The 17,703-nt window shown below is 48.3% G+C and overlaps 1 protein-coding gene across 5 annotated transcripts in view; it reads right to left on the bottom strand.

The window, feature by feature from the left end:
- Positions 1–17,703, bottom strand: part of lrp4 (low density lipoprotein receptor-related protein 4) — a 495,226-nt gene that overhangs the window by 52,043 nt on the left and 425,480 nt on the right. For all 5 annotated transcript variants that reach the window (XM_072466626.1, XM_072466628.1, XM_072466627.1 and 2 more), the window contains exons 21-27: positions 16,045–16,234; positions 15,772–15,903; positions 14,331–14,471; positions 12,165–12,251; positions 10,820–10,991; positions 7,511–7,673; positions 6,227–6,452 (exon numbers count right to left, since the gene is read on the bottom strand). In XM_072466626.1, coding sequence (XP_072322727.1) covers positions 6,227–6,452; positions 7,511–7,673; positions 10,820–10,991; positions 12,165–12,251; positions 14,331–14,471; positions 15,772–15,903; positions 16,045–16,234 — 1,111 coding nt within the window. The remainder of the gene's footprint in view (positions 1–6,226; positions 6,453–7,510; positions 7,674–10,819; positions 10,992–12,164; positions 12,252–14,330; positions 14,472–15,771; positions 15,904–16,044; positions 16,235–17,703) is intronic.

The following is a 17,703-nucleotide window of genomic DNA, read 5'->3' as shown; positions in this document are numbered from 1 at the left end:
CATCATTTGGTCCACCACTCCGCAGGAACACATGCATCGTCTACGACGTGTCTTTACCCGCATACGACAAAATGGCCTGCGTCTCAACCGTGCGAAGTGTGCCTTCGGCCAGACGGAGCTGAAATTCCTCGGGGACCACATCTCAAGGTCAGGGGTCCGTCCCGATGCAGACAAGGTTAGCGCCATCACAGCCATGCCACGACCGGCTGACAAGAAGGCTGTCTTAAGATTCCTGGGCATGGTCAACTTCCTTGGGAAGTTCATTCCCAACCTGGCTTCTCATACAACAAATATGCGCCATCTCGTAAAAAAATCGACAGAATTCAACTGGCACCAATCGCATCAGTGGGAATGGGAGGAGCTCAAGCACAAACTAGTCACGGCACCAGTGCTGGCCTTCTTTGACACGACTCGCCCTACAAAGATCTCAACAGACGCCAGCCAATCTGGTATTGGAGCGGTACTCCTGCAAAAAGACAGCACGTCGTCATGGGCCCCGGTTGCATATGCCTCACGAGCCATGACCCCTACCGAACAGCGCTACGCGCAAATCGAAAAAGAATGCCTGGGCTTGTTAACTGGACTGGACAAGTTCCATGACTATGTGTATGGCCTGCCACGATTTACGGTCGAAACTGACCACCGCCCCCTGGTCAACATCATTAACAAAGACCTGAACGACATGACTCCTCGCCTCCAGCGCATCTTACTCAAACTCAGGAGGTACGATTTTGAACTGATCTACACTCCGGGGAAGGAACTCATCGTGGCGGACACTCTTTCCCGAGCAGTGAGCACACCACCAGATGCGGAGGGGTTCGCGCGTCAAATTGAGGCACACGTAACTCTGACAGCAGCAAATCTGCCAGCTGATGATCCTAGTCTGGCCCACATACGCGCAGAGACGGCGACTGACCCCCTTCTGCAGCGAGTGATGCGCCACATGACGGAAGGGTGGCTAAAAGGGCAGTGCCCCCAGTTTTATAATGTGCGAGATGATCTCACCAACATAGACGGGGTCCTTATGAAATCACACAGGATCGTTATTCCGCACAGCGTGCGCCAGATGATTCTTCATCAACTACACGAAGGCCACTTGGGCGTCGAAAAATGCAGACGAAGGGCCCGGGAGGCGGTATATTGGCCGGGTATTAATGAAGACATAGCCAACATGGTGCTCAACTGCACAACCTGTCAGAGGTTTCAGCCGGCGCAACCTCCGGAAACACTTCTACCACACGAGATGGTGACGTCCCCCTGGGCGAAGGTGGGTGTTGACCTATTTCACGCGCTCGGCAGAGATTACATTGTTATTATAGACTACTTCTCAAACTACCCGGAAGTCATGCCTCTCCATGAACTGACGTCGTCCGCAGTCATTGGGGCCTGCAAGGAAACATTTGCTCGCTATGGCATTCCAAGGACTGTCATGTCAGACAATGGACCTTGTTTTGCCAGCCGTGAATGGTCGTCCTTTGCCGCAGCATATGGTTTCACTCATGTGACATCCAGCCCTCTGCATCCACAATCGAACGGGAAGGCTGAAAAGGGTGTCCACATCGCCAAGCGGCTCCTGTGCAAGGCGGCTGCTGCCGGATCGGACTTTAACCTTGCCTTGCTGGCCTATCGATCGGCCCCGCTATCCACGGGTCTCTCGCCAGCGCAGCTACTAATGGGTCGCTCCCTCAGGACGACGGTACCTTCCATCCTGGCACCAACAACAGACCATGAGGCGGTTCTTCGGAACATGCAACTGCAGCGTGATCGCCAGAAAAGTCGGTACGACACACGAGCGACGGACCTGCCCCCCCTGTCCTCCGGAGACAAAGTACGCGTCCATCAACCGTATGGTGGCTGGTCAGCACCGGCCGAAGTCCTCCGACAAGTGGCTCCCCGCTCGTTCCTGGTTCGCATGCCGGATGGTTCCGTGCGTCGCCGCAATCGGCGCGCCCTTCGCCGACTTCCACGCTCACAGCCACACAGTACGCACACGCCAGATCCTCAACAGGCTTCCGAGGATGACTTTGTGGAGCTGCCGCACATCACGCCCTTTCCATCGCCACCCATGGCCATGCCTGCACAGCAGCCGGTGGTTCTTGATCCACCCTTGAGGCAGTCAACCCGAACTCGTCGCAAGCCCATTAGACTGGACTTATAATACCGTTCATATGTTTAACAAGTTGCACAATTTTACATGATAACCTGTTGTTGTTTATCGTTCCAGATGTCGTCTGACTGGACAACTGTTCAAGTTTTTTTTTCTTCTTCTCTCGTTCGCATTTATGTTATGTTATGGTACAACTTGGTTCATGTGACGCACCCGACATCGCCCCATGTACATAGTTCCGTCATATGCACATGCTGCACACGACACACACACACTCTTAGATGCACTCACGACACGATCATATTTATTACCACGTAGGCACATATCTTTGTAAAAAGGGGGGATGTCATGATATTCAAACACACACATCATGATGGACACACTAACAGGCAAATCAGAGTACACAACACCACAACCAATCACAGACAAGAACACCAACCACATAAAAAGCACGAGCACGACACCTGGTGGTCAGTAGGTCTGGGGAGAAGGGAACAAGAAAGAGCTGTTAAAACATCACAAGCAGGGAACCCCCCACGTGCAGAGTGCAAAGACCAAACTGTAAATAGTAAGTTTAAATAAAGTAGCGTTGTACCATATGCAACCGTGTTGGCTCATCTGTGTGTCAGAACACCCAACACCACACACATGAGTAGGATCCTGCGCCGGGCTACTAGGGACGCAAAGGCCACAACGTCGGCCTCTTTCGCCTCCTGCACTCCCGGCTCTTCCGCAACTCCAAATAGAGCTAACCCCCAGCCTGGTTTGACCCGGGCCTTCACCACCCGCGAAATCACTCCCGTCACTCCCTTCCAATACCCTTCCAGTGCCGGGCATGCCCAAAACATATGTGCGTGGTTTGCCGGGCTCCCGCCACACCTCCCACATTTGTCCTCCACTCCAAAGAACCTGCTCAATCTTGCTCCCGTTATGTGTGCTCTATGTAGCACCTTAAATTGAATCAGGCTAAGCCTGGCGCATGAGGAAGAGGAATTTACCCTGCTTAGGGCATCAGCCCACATACCCTCCTCTATCTCCTCCCCTAGTTCTTCTTCCCACTTTCCTTTTAGTTCGCCCACCGACTCCTCCCCCTCTTCCCTCATCTCTCGGTAAATCTCTGACACCTTGCCCTCTCCGACCCACACCCCTGAAAGCACCCTGTCCTGTATCCCCTGTGTCGGGAGCAACGGAAATTCCCTCACCTGTTGTCTAGTAAATGCCCTCACCTGCATATATCTCAAGAAATTTCCCCGGGGCAACTTATACTTTTCCTCCAATGCTCCCAAGCTCGCAAAAGTCCCATCTATAAATAAATCTCCCACCCTCCTAATTCCCAACTGGAACCAGCTCTGAAATCCTCCATCCATTCTTCCTGGGGCGAACCTATGGTTGTTCCTGATTGGGGACCCCACCAGGGCTCCCCGCACCCCTCTCTGTCGCCTCCACTGTCCCCAGATATTCAATGTTGCCGCCACCACCGGGTTCGTGGTAAACTTTTTAGGTGAGATCGGTAGCGGCGCCGTCACCAGCGCCTCTAAACTCGTCCCTTTACAGGACTTTCTCTCCAGTCTTTCCCACGCCGCTCCCTCACCCTCCATCATCCATTTACGTATCATTGCCACATTGGCGGCCCAATAGTAATCGCCCAAGTTCGGTAGTGCCAATCCTCCTCTGTCCCTACTACGCTGAAGGAACCCCCTCCTTACTCTCGGAACTTTCCCTGCCCACACGAAGCATGTGATGCTCCTGTCTATTTTATTAAAAAAGGTCTTAGTGATTAGTATAGGGAGACATTGAAATACAAATAAGAACCTCGGGAGGACCATCATCTTAATTGCTTGCACCCTGCCCGCCAGCGATAGAGGCTGCATGTCCCACCTCTTGAAGTCCTCCTCCATTTGTTCTACCAACCGTGTCAGATTAAGTCTGTGCAAGGTTCCCCAGCTCCTAGCGATCTGAATCCCCAGGTATCGGAAGTTTCTTTCCACTTTCCTGAGAGGCAAGCCTTCTATCTCTCTACTCTGGTCCCCTGGATGTATCACAAATAATTCACTCTTCCCCATGTTTAGCCTATACCCCGAGAAATCCCCGAACCCCCTCAAAATTCGCATAACCTCTATCATTCCCCCCGCTGGGTCCGACACGTATAACAATAGGTCATCCGCATATAATGAGACTCGGTGTTCTTCTCCCCCTCTAATCACCCCTCTCCATTTCCTGGAGTCTCTCAACGCCATGGCCAGAGGTTCAATTGCCAACGCGAACAACAATGGAGACAGCGGGCATCCCTGTCTTGTTCCCCTATATAGTCGGAAATACTCCGATCTATGTCGACCTGTAACTACGCTTGCCGTTGGAGCCCCATAAAGAAGTCTAACCCAGCTAATAAACCCGTTCCCAAACCCAAACCTCCTTAACACTTCCCATAAATACTCCCACTCCACCCTATCAAATGCCTTCTCTGCGTCCATTGCCGCCACTATCTCTGCCTCCCCCTCCACTGGGGGCATCATTATCACCCCTAATAGTCGTCGCACGTTAACATTCAGTTGTCTCCCTTTTACGAACCCTGTCTGGTCTTCGTGCACCACCCCCGGGACACAGTCCTCTATCCTCGATGCCAGTGCCTTTGCCAACAATTTGGCGTCCACGTTCAACAATGAAATGGGTCTATAGGACCCGCACTGCAACGGATCTTTATCCCTCTTCAAAATTAACGATATCGTCGCCTCCGACATCGTCGGGGGTAGAGTCCCCCCTTTCCTGGCCTCATTGAACGTCCTCACCATCAACGGGGCCAACAAGTCCACATATTTTCTGTAATACTCCACCGGGAACCCGTCTGGTCCTGGGGCCTTCCCTGCTTGCATGCTTCCCAGTCCCTTAATAACCTCGTCCACCCCAATCGGTGCCCCCAGGCCTACCACCCCCCGCTCCTCCACTTTCGGGAACCTCAATTGGTCCAGGAACTGCCGCATCCCCTCCTCTCCCTCTGGGGGTTGAGACCTATACAGTTCCTCATAGAAGGTCTTGAACACCTCATTTATCTTTCCTGCCCTTCGCACCGTGTCTCCCCTTTCGTCTCTAATTCCTCCTATCTCCCTCGCTGCTGCCCTCTTTCGCAATTGATGAGCCAACAGGCGACTCGCCTTTTCCCCATATTCATACCTCCTCCCCTGTGCCTTCCTCCACAGTACCTCCGCCTTTCTGGTGGTCAGAAGGTCAAATTCCGTCTGGAGTCGTCTCCTCTCCCTGTACAATTCCTCCTCCGGGGTCTCTGCAAATTCCCTATCCACCCTTAAAATCTCCCCCAGTAATCTTTCCCTTTCCTTGGCCTCTGTTTTCCTTTTGTGGGCCCCAATGGAGATCAGCTGTATCATTTCAGTAGTGACCAAGAATTCAAGTCACAAAGATTAGGCATTGTCAGGAATACGTTAAGTGCAACAAGATAGGTTTACAAGGGTTATTTCCATCATAAATGTGTATGTAGAAACTTAGAATGGAAATGATATCAGGAATGTGACAATAGGTAGTAAGGGCCGCGTTCTCTGACCCGAGTTCGCCTCGACGGTGAATTTGACACTCAGCCAAAACTCCATTCACGGATGGAGAATTCCGAACATGTGTTCAGAGATATTAGGAGTATACAGAGGTAGGTTGTTTTCAATACACTACAGGTAGATTATTTCAGATGTGTCACAGAGTAATTGACTCCTAGAGTTTTACAGCGCAACAAGAGGCCACTCGGACCATCATGTCTGTGCTGGCCATCAAGCACCTAGCTTTTCTAATCCCATTTCCAGCACTTGCAACTGTAACCTTGTATGCTGTGACATATCAAGGGCTCATCTAAATGCTTCTTAAATGTTGTGAGGGTCTCTGCCTCCACCACCCTTTCAGGCAGCGAGTTCCGATCTCCCATCACCCTTTGGGTGAAAAAGCTTTTCTTCAAATTCCCTCTAAATCTATGCCCTCTGGTTATTGACCCCTCAACTAAGGGGTCATTTGCCACTGTTTTGCTCACCTGAGCAGCCCCTCTGTATGAGAGACTCTGATCCTCCACATGTTGAATAGAGACTAACTAGCAAGAAACACACCATAATGTTGAAAATAACATACCCACAGGTCGAACTCTGTCAATAGCTTGAATGTCCATCAGCCCCGGCAAGTTGCCTCGCACGGTAATTATGTCACCACCTGTGTTCTTGTCAGCTCGTTGGATGCTTCGAGTTTGCCAGTCTGTCCAGTAAATGTGAGGGTCGAGCAGAGTCAGGCCGTAAGGGTGCTGGACTGGTGTGACTAGAGTACGACGGTCAACGCCATTCAGGTCGGCAGCTTCAATACGCTGCGCACAAAATAAATAAATACCATGAACTGCACCAACTTTCTTCTCAGGGACAATCCTTCAAACAAGCAAAGCAAAGGATAACAAAGCGAAGTACAGGAAATAACAGTACTGACTTCCATTCACAGTTGTGCTCCAGGTTGAATACAGATTATAACGAGGGCAATTAGGAATGGGCAATAAAAGTGACCTAGCCAGTGGTACCCACATCCCATGAACAAGTACATAAAAACATTGAGAAAAACACAATGGCTGGGATTTTCCCTTCCCGAATAGGTCAGGTGAGTTCTGCAACCGGAGAGAGAATTCTTGTGAGAGAAACTAAATCGCCTCTCGCATCAACGTGAACGATTCACGCGATTGTGGCTCTGCCCTGTCAGTGACGGGGCCCGTTTCCTGACGTTGAATGTCTGTAACATCATTTAAATTAATTAGCGTATCATTATCAAGACCTCTATACCTGAATCATTCCACCACCTCCTTCGGAAAAAGCGTCCACGTGAGAGGGCGGGGGGGGGGGGGGGGTGGGGGAGGAACTCGACTACCCTCCCGAGGTGTGCACCTGGTGAGCAGTGCATCGCTTAGGGGGAGACAGCCAAGCCCAGGCACAGCCTGGGGGGGGGGGGGGTTCCAGAGTAAATTCCTCAACGCTGAGATGGTCTTTCAAAATGGTGCCCCGATCCTCGAGGGACTAAATTCCATCTCGGGCGGGTGAATCAGAGGCCACTCTGCCAGTGATACCTCATGGGACCCACCCCTTGATTTTATTTGTTTCTAAGCGTGGGACGATACGGCGGAGAAAGCCGCCGTCAATGCCACCTTTCCCACCCGCTACCGGCCTTTACCGATTTCCAAGAAAATTCAACCCAATGTTCTTGCAGGGCTTTGCGATGTCGTACTGGAGGACAAGAGGACATCCATTGAAACACGCTTTGGGGAAATACTGAAAGTAGTACTTGCTGTCACATATACAAACACACACAAACATATCTACATTACACATATAAAATATCTAACTATTTACTGTATTGATACTGGCACTGAAAGACCGTCTGTACCTCCGTGTGTGCATCGGCCCACAGGAGCCGGGAACCCACTTTGTCAATGGCCAGCCCATTGGGCCAGCCCAGGTTACTATTGATAAGAACCACTCTGTCTGACCCATCCATTGCAGCCCGTTCCAGTTTGGCGTGTTCCCCCCAGTCTGTCCAGTACATGTACCTAGCAATACACAATAGAAATATATCAACACTCTGCATCGTAACTATGAAATATTAGATAACAACCTCTTCTTTCTGAAGGGACAAATTTTGAATGACTCGTGCATTGGCTAGCAGCAAGGTTATTGCCTTTCGGAGCAGGAGATTTATGTTCTTAAAATAAACGTATTAACAACTGTGTTAAAATAGCAACAATTTACTGCAATTAGTCAATGTGTTAAAATGGCAGAGGAAAACATGAAGGATTTGGATTTATATCGTATTTTTCACATCCTGAGGATGTATCAAAGTATTTCACAGCCAATTAATTACGTTTGTTTTTGAGCTGGAGGTACTGCTGTTATCCTTAATTCAGTGGTGACACTCTTGGTTCTGAATTGAAGGGTATGGGTTCAAATCTTAGACCAGACCTGAAGAGCACAATCTAGGCCAGGGGTTCCCAAATTGGGGTCCATGAAGGGTGTCCAGCGGCTCCACGAAGCTGGCGGTTGTCATGTGACTGGTAAATGCCGGTTCCAAAGAGCCAAATTTAAAAAGACTAAGAGGATTCAAATGGGCGAATCAGAGCTGGAGCTCTTACAGCAATATTCAGTGCTCCGAGAACGTTCTCCCTGATTGGCCCATTTGATTTATTCCATCTCACTTTTGCTGGCAGCATAACCTGAGCTAAGGCAGGATCTGGCAGGAGACGAATTAGCCAGAAGCTGGGTGACGGTGGCGAGGGGAGGTTGGACATGGCCTATAGGTGGCTGCAGGGCCTCTGGTAGGATTCAGGCCTCGGGGAAGGAGCGGGTGCAGTTCAGGCCTCGGGAAAGTAGCGGATGAAGATTGGGCCTCGGGAAAGGAGCGGGTGCAGTTCAGGAATTGGGAAATGAGCGGGTGGAGTTCAGGCCTCAGGAAAGGAATGGTTGGGGTTCGGGCATTGAGCGGGTGGGATTCAGCCCTTGGGATAGGAGGGGGTGGGGTTTTGGCCTTGGGAAAGGCACGGGTACGGTTCAGGAAAGGAGCGAGGGGGTAGGCTTCTGGCCTCAGGAAAGGAATGGGAAGAGGGGGATTTGGGCCTCGGAGGGAGGTGTCTAAGTGTGTTTGTGAGGGTGAGTGCGTGTATCTGAGGATGTCCAGACGAGTGTGTTTGTGTGTGAGGGTGAGAGTGTTTGTGTGTGAGGGGGAGTGTGTTTGTGTGTGTGAGGGTGAGTGTATTTGTGTGTGTGTGTGTGTGTGTGTGTGTGAGGGAAGAGTGTGTGTAAGATGCGAGTGTGCGTGTTTGGAGTGAGAGAGAGGTGCATGTTTCCTTTATTAGAATCAGCTGTCCAGCATCTCAGCATCATTCCTCCGCTTAAAAAAGAAATATTTTTAAACAAGGAACTTTACAATTATTATCATATTTTTTAAAAATTTAGTGTACCCAATTATATTTTTCCAATTAAGGGCCAATTTAGCGCGGCCAATCCACCTACCCTGCATATCTTTGGGTTGTGGGGGGGGTGAGGCCCACGCAGACACGGGAAGAATATGCAAACTCCACACGGACAGTGCCCCGGGGCCAGGGTCGACCCTGGGTCCTCAGCGCCGTGAGGCAACAGTGCTAACCTCTGCGCCACCTTGCCGCCCTAATTATTACCGTGATACAGCGAGAAAATACTTCTTTATATTTGATTTCGGTGTTCGCTCCGATTATGGAGTAAAATAAAGGAGCATTGACATTATGAGAATGCTTGAGGCTCTCCAATTCTCTTGGGAGATCACTAGGGATTCCATGGCTCAAAAGGTCTGGGAAACCCTGATCATGGGTGATGCCTTGAGTGCAATGCCATGGCAGCGCCACATTGTCAGGGGTGCCATTTCCTAGGTGCGCTGGCAAGGAGAGGTCTGTCCGCCATTTCAGCTGATAGTAAAAGGTCCTATTGCACTACTCAAAAAAATGAGTTCTCCTGTTATCTGATCCAATATTTATCCTTCAATTAATATCAATGAAACAAAATATTTGACCGTTGCTTTCGGCAGGACCCAGCTCTGTGGGAATTGCTGGCTAGATTTCCTTCATTGAAACAGTGATGCTCGATCAATAACTCCAGAAGCAAGATTGGATGGCAATTGAAGGCTTTATTGGACTAGATGTTTCCTCCAGCAGCGTGGGTACAGAATGCAGTTGCTAGGGAGACACAGACTCTTATACTCCGCCTTACTGGGCGGAACCAGCAGGTAGGCTTCACCAATGATAATGCTGTCTCAGGAACCTCCCACACCAATGGTCTTACAGCATCAACCTGGGTACCGTAATACCCCCTAATACCGACTACCACAAACAGTAACTCCAACACATAAGTACTTCATCTAAAGGTTGTGAAAAGTGCTATTTAATGGCATCAAATCATCTCTATCTTCAATGGACGATCCCTTTACACTGAGATTATGCCCTCTGGTCCTAGACCCTCCCACAAGAGGCAAAATCCTCTCGGCATCTGCCCTGTCAAGCCCCCTGAGAATCCTATATGTCTCAATAAGGTCGCCTTACTGTGATTTATTTCTGTAGGCAAATGTGGCAACTAATCTACACACTGCAGCAGCTCACAATAGTAAATGAGGAAACTGAACAGTTGCCGGTGGGTTGAATATTTGCCAGATCCTTGAAAGAATTCTGGGCTGTCAATTCTATGCAGAGTTATTCAATTTAACTTCCTCCTCCTCTTCAAATAGTGCCAAGGTGTTGTTGAAATCCATCCGAATGAATAGACCGGTGGACGTTGTAAATCTCATCAGATAGATGGCATCTCTGACAACAAAGCACCTCCTCATTATAGCACTGAAGTGTCGCCCAGACCGTGTCCTCGAGAACTGGAGAACAGCTTGAACCTTCTGCCTGAGGCGCAACGCTGCTACTGACTCAGGCAAGTTGACACCTCAGACAAGCATCACTAACAATCGAACCACATTCACGGGATTTTAAATATTTACGGCAGATTTCTTCACATTATTCAGCTTCCAGAATGTGACTCAATACAGGAAGACACCGCGCAATAAAACAAATCCATATGCCAATTAATAATTGGGTTAATCTTTGATACCTTTTCTTAACAAAATTACAATAACCAAATAAAGAATTTACCACTCAGTATACCAACAGGTTATTAGGACCTGCCTACGCACCCTTTCTCTTGATGAAGAGCAATGGCTCGAGGGCTGTCCAAATTCTGCCAGATTAGAACTTTCCTCATTGTTCCGTCCAAATTAGCAACTTCAATCCTGTTCGTCCCCGTGTCAGTCCAGTATATTTTGCGCCCGGTCGCATCCACTGCCAACCCATCAGTGGTCATTAACCCTGAGAAAACACCAGCTGTAAAATGTACCGTTCCAACAATGGCTTATTTTGGAGTAATTACTGCATTTCCAGCAGCAAATTTATTCTGAGCGAACATTTCTCATTCTATCAAGAAAACCAAGCTATTATATCTTGTTAAAATAGCTTGCTTGCCACAGAGGTGAGAATCAAGCTGGTGCCATATAGCTGTGCTAGTCCAAGCAGCTTGTGCAAACCCAAACGAAGCTCAGGAACACCAATAATGGCGGATTTGTATTATTTTTGAACAGAATATACTTGCTATGGCCTGTTACTAGTAGAGAAACTAGATACCCAATAAATAGTGCTCACTACAAAATGCTTTTTTGTGCAGCCCCCATGGACATTGGGCGACATTTAACGGAGTTCTCTGCTGCCAGCGGGTATGCTGCCAAGAGCCTTGCATCACCTCTTTTTGTTGAATTCAAATGCTACCATCTGCCATGGTGGGAATCAAAGAGCATTACCCTGGGTCTCTGGATTACTAGACCAGCGATGATACCACTACGCCATGACCTCCCCGTGTCTCCTCTTTCTGGGAAGGCCCACTGAATGAAGAATCAGTCTGAAACTTGACAGGCCAGCAGAGGGTCTTCCCCAGGATCAAGGAAAGTCCCGCCAGCCAATCAGAGGCTGACATCTGTCATTGCTCAGCAGCTCCACTGGGAGGGTTGTGGCCAATATTGATACTGCACCTCTCTGAGGCCTTGGATTGTCAATGGACTCAAGTCACAGGGATTGGGGGGAGAGGGGGTATTCTGCAACAATGATAAGCATGACTCATTGGAGCTCCCCACCCATCCCATTCTCAATATCAGATCCCTCGATCCTGCGGACAATGGATACTCCCCCCACCACCGGCCTGCCCAATGAGAGCCCACAAACATACCAATATGGTTTGCTTGCTGGAAATCCCTGCATGACGAGTCCCATGTCTGAATCGGCAGGGGCCAGAAAGGCCATACACAGACCTCCCCGTCACGGACATAAACAGGGCAGGGGCGGGAGGCAGGTCCCCACCCTCCACCCTTCAGTCCACTTCATGCTCCCTACCCACCACAGCCATTAGAGCAGTTTTATTTTTCTTGAAGGTTCTATTGAATCTTACAGCACAAAGGTAAGAGATGCGTGGACTGGCTCTGACCCCTCCCTCACCTGTTGTTACAATGTCTTCCTGCTGCGATCCATTCAGGTTGGCTCTGCTGATTTTATTCAGTGTGCTGTCTGACCAATACACTTTCCCTAAAACAGAAAGACAATTCTTCAGTTCCGCTGGTGAGAGGGTCAATTTGTGAAGAGCTCCACGACCTGCTTGTTTATTTGTGTGCGCTTTATTCGCAGAAAGACTAAAAGTGCTGACACTTGCAATACCATAAAAGACAGTCAGCAAAAAACAATTTTGTTCAAGTGGGAATGAAATCACAGGTCACAGCTAACTCATTCTGATGTATTTCCATCTTAAGCTTTGTCCTGAAACAGTTTGATAATGTAACTTGTTGCGTTACAAATCTGAGATTTCTAATAACAAAGCTGTTCTCGACAGATTGATTCAAGTTACGCTGAATTACTGCCAAATGTGAAGGAGCCGAGGCATTTTAGTTAAATCTAATATAATGATAATAGGTTTTGTCTGACTGGACTGTTTGGATTGGGCGCCACGTGCGGCTGCCTATGGATTGTTGTGCCGCTGGCTGATTGGCCTTGGGGGGAGGGGGTGGCGAGGGTCGGTATAGAGCTGAAAAGATTGGGGTAAATCTTTCGGTCCTGCCCACCGCAGGAATCGTCGCCGGGGGGGGGGGGGGGGGGGGGGGAGACGACAGACAATTCGATGGACCATTTAAAGGTTGCTGACCTCGGACGCAAATTTCCGTTCTAGGGATGGCAAATCCCATCCAGTGAAACCAAAGGGAATCCAAAAAACAAAGTTACCCTGGCCGGAGAAATTGTTTCCACGAGGGAGCGGATAGGATTGGTGGGAGGGGTGCAAGGAACGGGATGACTGAACTGGTTAAGTGTGGAAAAAAAAAAAAAGGGTGGAGATAATTATTTGATGCAACTTATTATTCAAAAGCTACTCTTTGAACTAAGAATGAAGATTCAATAGATTTGAATGAAAAGGTGTTAGAAAAGCAGATGGGTGAATTAAACAAATGCTCTATACTCTTCATTCTGTAGACAAGACAACAACAACATACCTTACAGAGTTTCCACACAGTCTAACGCCAATGTGCATACCACCACACAAACTCAAGCTTGCCAAAATAATAGCTATAAAGCTGTAACAAAACATGAATCCCAAACAAGGACTTTTTCATGGAACAAGATTGGCAAGTTTGGAAGCTCTCTACTTCGATGATAGATGCCGAAATTATAAGAGGCCCCAAATTTCAAGGAAATAGATTGTTTGGTCCTTGAATATTATTGAGCCCGTCAGCTGTAAATCTGCCTTTTCAACTTGGGAGAAAACACTTCCCAAATCGATTTTCATTAACTTTTCACAATCTGAGCCTTTAACACTCCTTTATGTCCCTTGGGGAAGGACATCTGTTGTCTTTACCAGGTCTGGCCTACATGTGACTCCAGTGCACAGAAATGTGGTTGACTCTTAAATGCCCTCAGGGATGGGCAATAAATTTCGGCCCAGCCAGCGACGCCCACATCCCATGAACGAATAAAATAAAAGTCACAAGGCGAGACTATTGATAATGTTTATATTTATAGGGGTAATGATGCCAGTCCCACCCTCCGTGGGAATCGTCATGGGCGGGATGGAAAATGTGACAGACCATTGAAAGGTCCCTAGACCTCAGGCGGGAACTTCCAATCTCGGGGTGGGTGCAACCAGAAACCCCCACCCACAGTCCTAGGCCTGGTTTTACACGTGGACAGCATTGTGCAGCTTGAATCAGAATGAGAAGCTTTGATTTTGTTCAAGACTAGTGAAAAAGATAACTAGAATCCTGTACTTAAACAATTCCAGAGTTTTTGTGTGTCTCTGCTAACATTCATTCGCATTTTCAAGTCTTAGATCGCTAGAGTTTTGGATACTAATGGAGTCAAGGGAAATGGAGATAGTGTGAGAAGGTGTTGCTGTGATAGGTGATCAGGCACAAACATATTGATTAGTAGAGCATCCCAGAGCGCCCAAGGGGACTAATTCTACCCCCACATTCGTAAATCTCAACAATCAAACAAAATACAATTTTAGCTTAGATTCAGCAATGGGAAAGCGATGAATAAATAAATGATTCAGTGATGTTCAGTCATTTATTTCTCACAAAAAAATGTCAACACAAAGCTTTTGAACAAATTAAAATTCACCTTCTTTAGGATCAACGCCAATTGCAATTGTATTTTTCATTGATCCATTGACAGGCACCACCACATCAGCAAAGTAAGGAATATCGAGTGACACCATTCGGATATCTGTTCTCCGTGCAAATATGAGGAAACTGGTCATACCTGAAATATTGGAGAAAACGGATTTAAAATAAAAGCATCACGCAGCTAGATGAAATGATATTCTTAAACTGTTGAATGGTGTTTCCAATCACTAAATGTCTTCACTCAAAACACAATCCTAACCTTTCAGGAGCAGGCTACGTCCTAGCTTCCTGAAGTGTTTATTCTAGACACATGACAGTTCCCAATGTCAGAGCAAACTCCAAAGCTTGGTTGTAAAGCAGGCACGGAAACTCGAATGCTTTAGTGGTGTGTTTATTACTATCGTGTGCAGTTTTGGTCTCCTAGTTTGAGGAAGGACATTCTTGCTATGGAGGTGTCCAGCGAAGGTTCACCAGACTAATTCCCGGGATAGCAGGACTGACATATGAAGATAGACGTGGATCGACTGTGCTTGTACTCACTGGAGTTTAGAAGAATGAGAGGGGATCTCACAGAATCATATAAAATCCTGATGGGACTGGACAGGCTAGATGCGGGAAGAATGTTCCTGATGTTGGGGTTGTCCAGGACTAGGGATAAGCCATTCAGGGCTGAGGTGAGGAAGAATGTCTTCTCTCGGAAAGGTGTGAACTTGTGGAATTATCTACCACAGAAAATGTTGGGGCCAGTTCGTTGGATATATTCAAGAGGGAGCTGGGCATGGCCCTTACGGCTAAAGGGATCAAGGGTTATGGAGAGAAAGCAGGAGTGGGATACTGAATTTGCATGATCAGCCATGATCATATTGAATGGTGGTGCAGGCTCGAAGGGCCGAATGGCCTACTCCTGCATCCATTTTCCATATTTCTATCTCATTTCCCACTTTAACGCAACCTCTCCCCAGTGCTGCCACAGATTATATCCACACCTGAGTATAATTAACTAATCAATGCCCAATACCTGTTCACCTTATTACCTGAAGCGACACAGTGTTTAACACCCATCAACAGAACCTATTAGATACTAACACCAAAGGGCCCATGTTCTGTGCGGAAAGCAAACAAAGAGCGCCATGTTCACACCGAGCAACTCAGCCAATCTGATGGTCAATAATAACGAAGTAATGTAGCTACAAATACCCACTGAAGTTCAAATACAGTTCAGCTTACGACTCAGAATTTTCCAAATGGAAATTTTGAACGTCAGCACATCACTGTGTGGAGACATCCAGCGAAGAGGAAGTTACTCTATTTTCTAGACACCCACCTTTTCCAAAAAATATTCGGTTCACCCTTGTAACGCCCTGAGTCGGTAACAGCTTTTGTCAATTCAAATACCTTCTCATGCCGCCAACCAAAAGGGGAGTTCCGGAGCTTACCAGGTGCGCAGGTTTTGCCGTCTGAAAGGAGGTTGATGCCAGTGGGGCACGCACAGCTGTAGGCCTTGGGCAGTGGGGCAAGGAGGCAGAGGTGACTGCAGCCACCATTGTTTATTTTACACATGGTTGCCGCTGTAAGTAAATAAATCAGGCATAAATCTTTCAGAATTAATACTGTAAGGCAGTGGATAAAAGGTTTGTTCAATCCAGTTAAATAAATCGCAGGATACTTCGAAGCTTGTCTAGCCGAGAGGCTGATCATTCTTTCGTTACCTGGTGTTCTGTGCCGATGGAACATATGGATGTCCATGAGGTTTTCCAGGTTCTCTCGCAGCGTCAGTCGCCCCAGGCCATCGTTTTTATCTGCACTCTGAATGCTCTTTGACTGCCAGTCAGTCCAATAAATCTTATCTTCATGTAGAGTCAATCCGAAAGGGTGAGGCAACTGACTGCCAATCAGCACCTGGAAGAGAATTGGAAGGGGGGGGGGAAACAAGACAATTTAGACCAAGTTGAATCGTTGTTGCTTTAAGCACATGGATTTGCAATGTAATCTCAAAAGTACAAAGTCATCAGCTTGAGACAACGCTAATATATTTGCCCTCAGACAATTTTCAAAAAAACTAGCCATCTGTTGCATCTGGATTATCCTTTGCCTTTAAGAACCTATTATGCTTTGTCCTGAATGAGTAACTACATTCAATTAATATTCTGCATGACTATGTTTTTTAAAATTTGTTCATGGGATGTGGGCGTTGCCGGCTGGGCCAGCATTTATTGCCCATCCCTGAGGGCATTTAAGAGTCAACCACATTGCTGTGGTCTGGAGTCACATGTAGGCCAGACCAGGTAAGGACGGCAGATTTCCTTCCCCAAGGGACATTAGTGATCCAGATGGGTTTTTACAACAATCGACAATGGCTTTCTTTCATGGTCATTATTAGACTTTGAATTCCAGATTTTTATTGAATTCAAATTTCACCGCCTGCTATGGTTTTAATAATCTTTATTGCCACAAGTAGGCTTACATTAACACTGCAATGAAGTTACTGTGAAAGCCCATGGTGGGATTCGGACTCATTGCCCGGGATTCGCCGACCCCGCGGCTGGTCGGAGAATCGCCGGTGGGACGTGAGAATCGCACCACGCTGCCCTGATGCCGGCCCGCTGATTCTTGGGTGCCCGTGGGATCACCGCCGCGCCAGTCAGGGCCGTTGAAAGCAACCCCCCCCGGCGATTCTCCAGGCCTTGACGGGCCGAGTCCTGCCGACGTGGGTTATGTATGTTCCCACCCGGCGGGACCACGGAGTTCTGGTTGCAGGGGCCGTCCTGGTTAGGGGGAGGGGATCTGACCGTGGGGGGGGAGCCTCCACGGTGGTCTGGCCCACGATCGAGGCCTACCGATCGGCGGGTGGGCTAGTTCTGTGGGGGGCCTGTGTTCCTCCGCACCGGTCCCCTGTAGGGCTCCGCTACATTGCCCGGGGGCTGGCGCGGAGACAGGAACCCACGCGCATGCGCGGACTCACGTCGACTGTGGTGCGCCGACCTTCGGGTGCCGGAGTGGCGGACACTGCTCCAGCGTCGTACTAGCCCCCTGGGGAGGGGTGAATACCTGCCACTTGAGGCCTGTTGATGCCGGAGTGGCTCGTGCCGCTTTTCATGCCGGCGTCAGAACTTGGCCGTGGGATTGGAGCATCCTGGCCATTTAATATTTATTACATTTAACCTGTTACATATAAGCACCAGCTACAGATGGACTAAAACAAAATTTAATGTTTCAACGTTGAGCAAATTTAACGTAGCAATGAAGATAATTAGAATCAATATTGTCTGTATCCTTTTTCCTTCCATTTTCAGAGTGAAACAATTGATGATTATGTTCTCATACCGGCGCCTCCACCTCGTGCGCGAGGTTCGGGCTGATACAGCTGA

The sequence above is a fragment of the Scyliorhinus torazame genome, chromosome 10 (genome assembly GCF_047496885.1).
Source record: "Scyliorhinus torazame isolate Kashiwa2021f chromosome 10, sScyTor2.1, whole genome shotgun sequence".
Taxonomy (NCBI): Eukaryota; Metazoa; Chordata; class Chondrichthyes; order Carcharhiniformes; family Scyliorhinidae; genus Scyliorhinus; species Scyliorhinus torazame.
The sequence above is the reverse complement of the archived record's forward strand: the minus strand, read 5'-3'. Positions and strand labels throughout refer to the sequence as shown.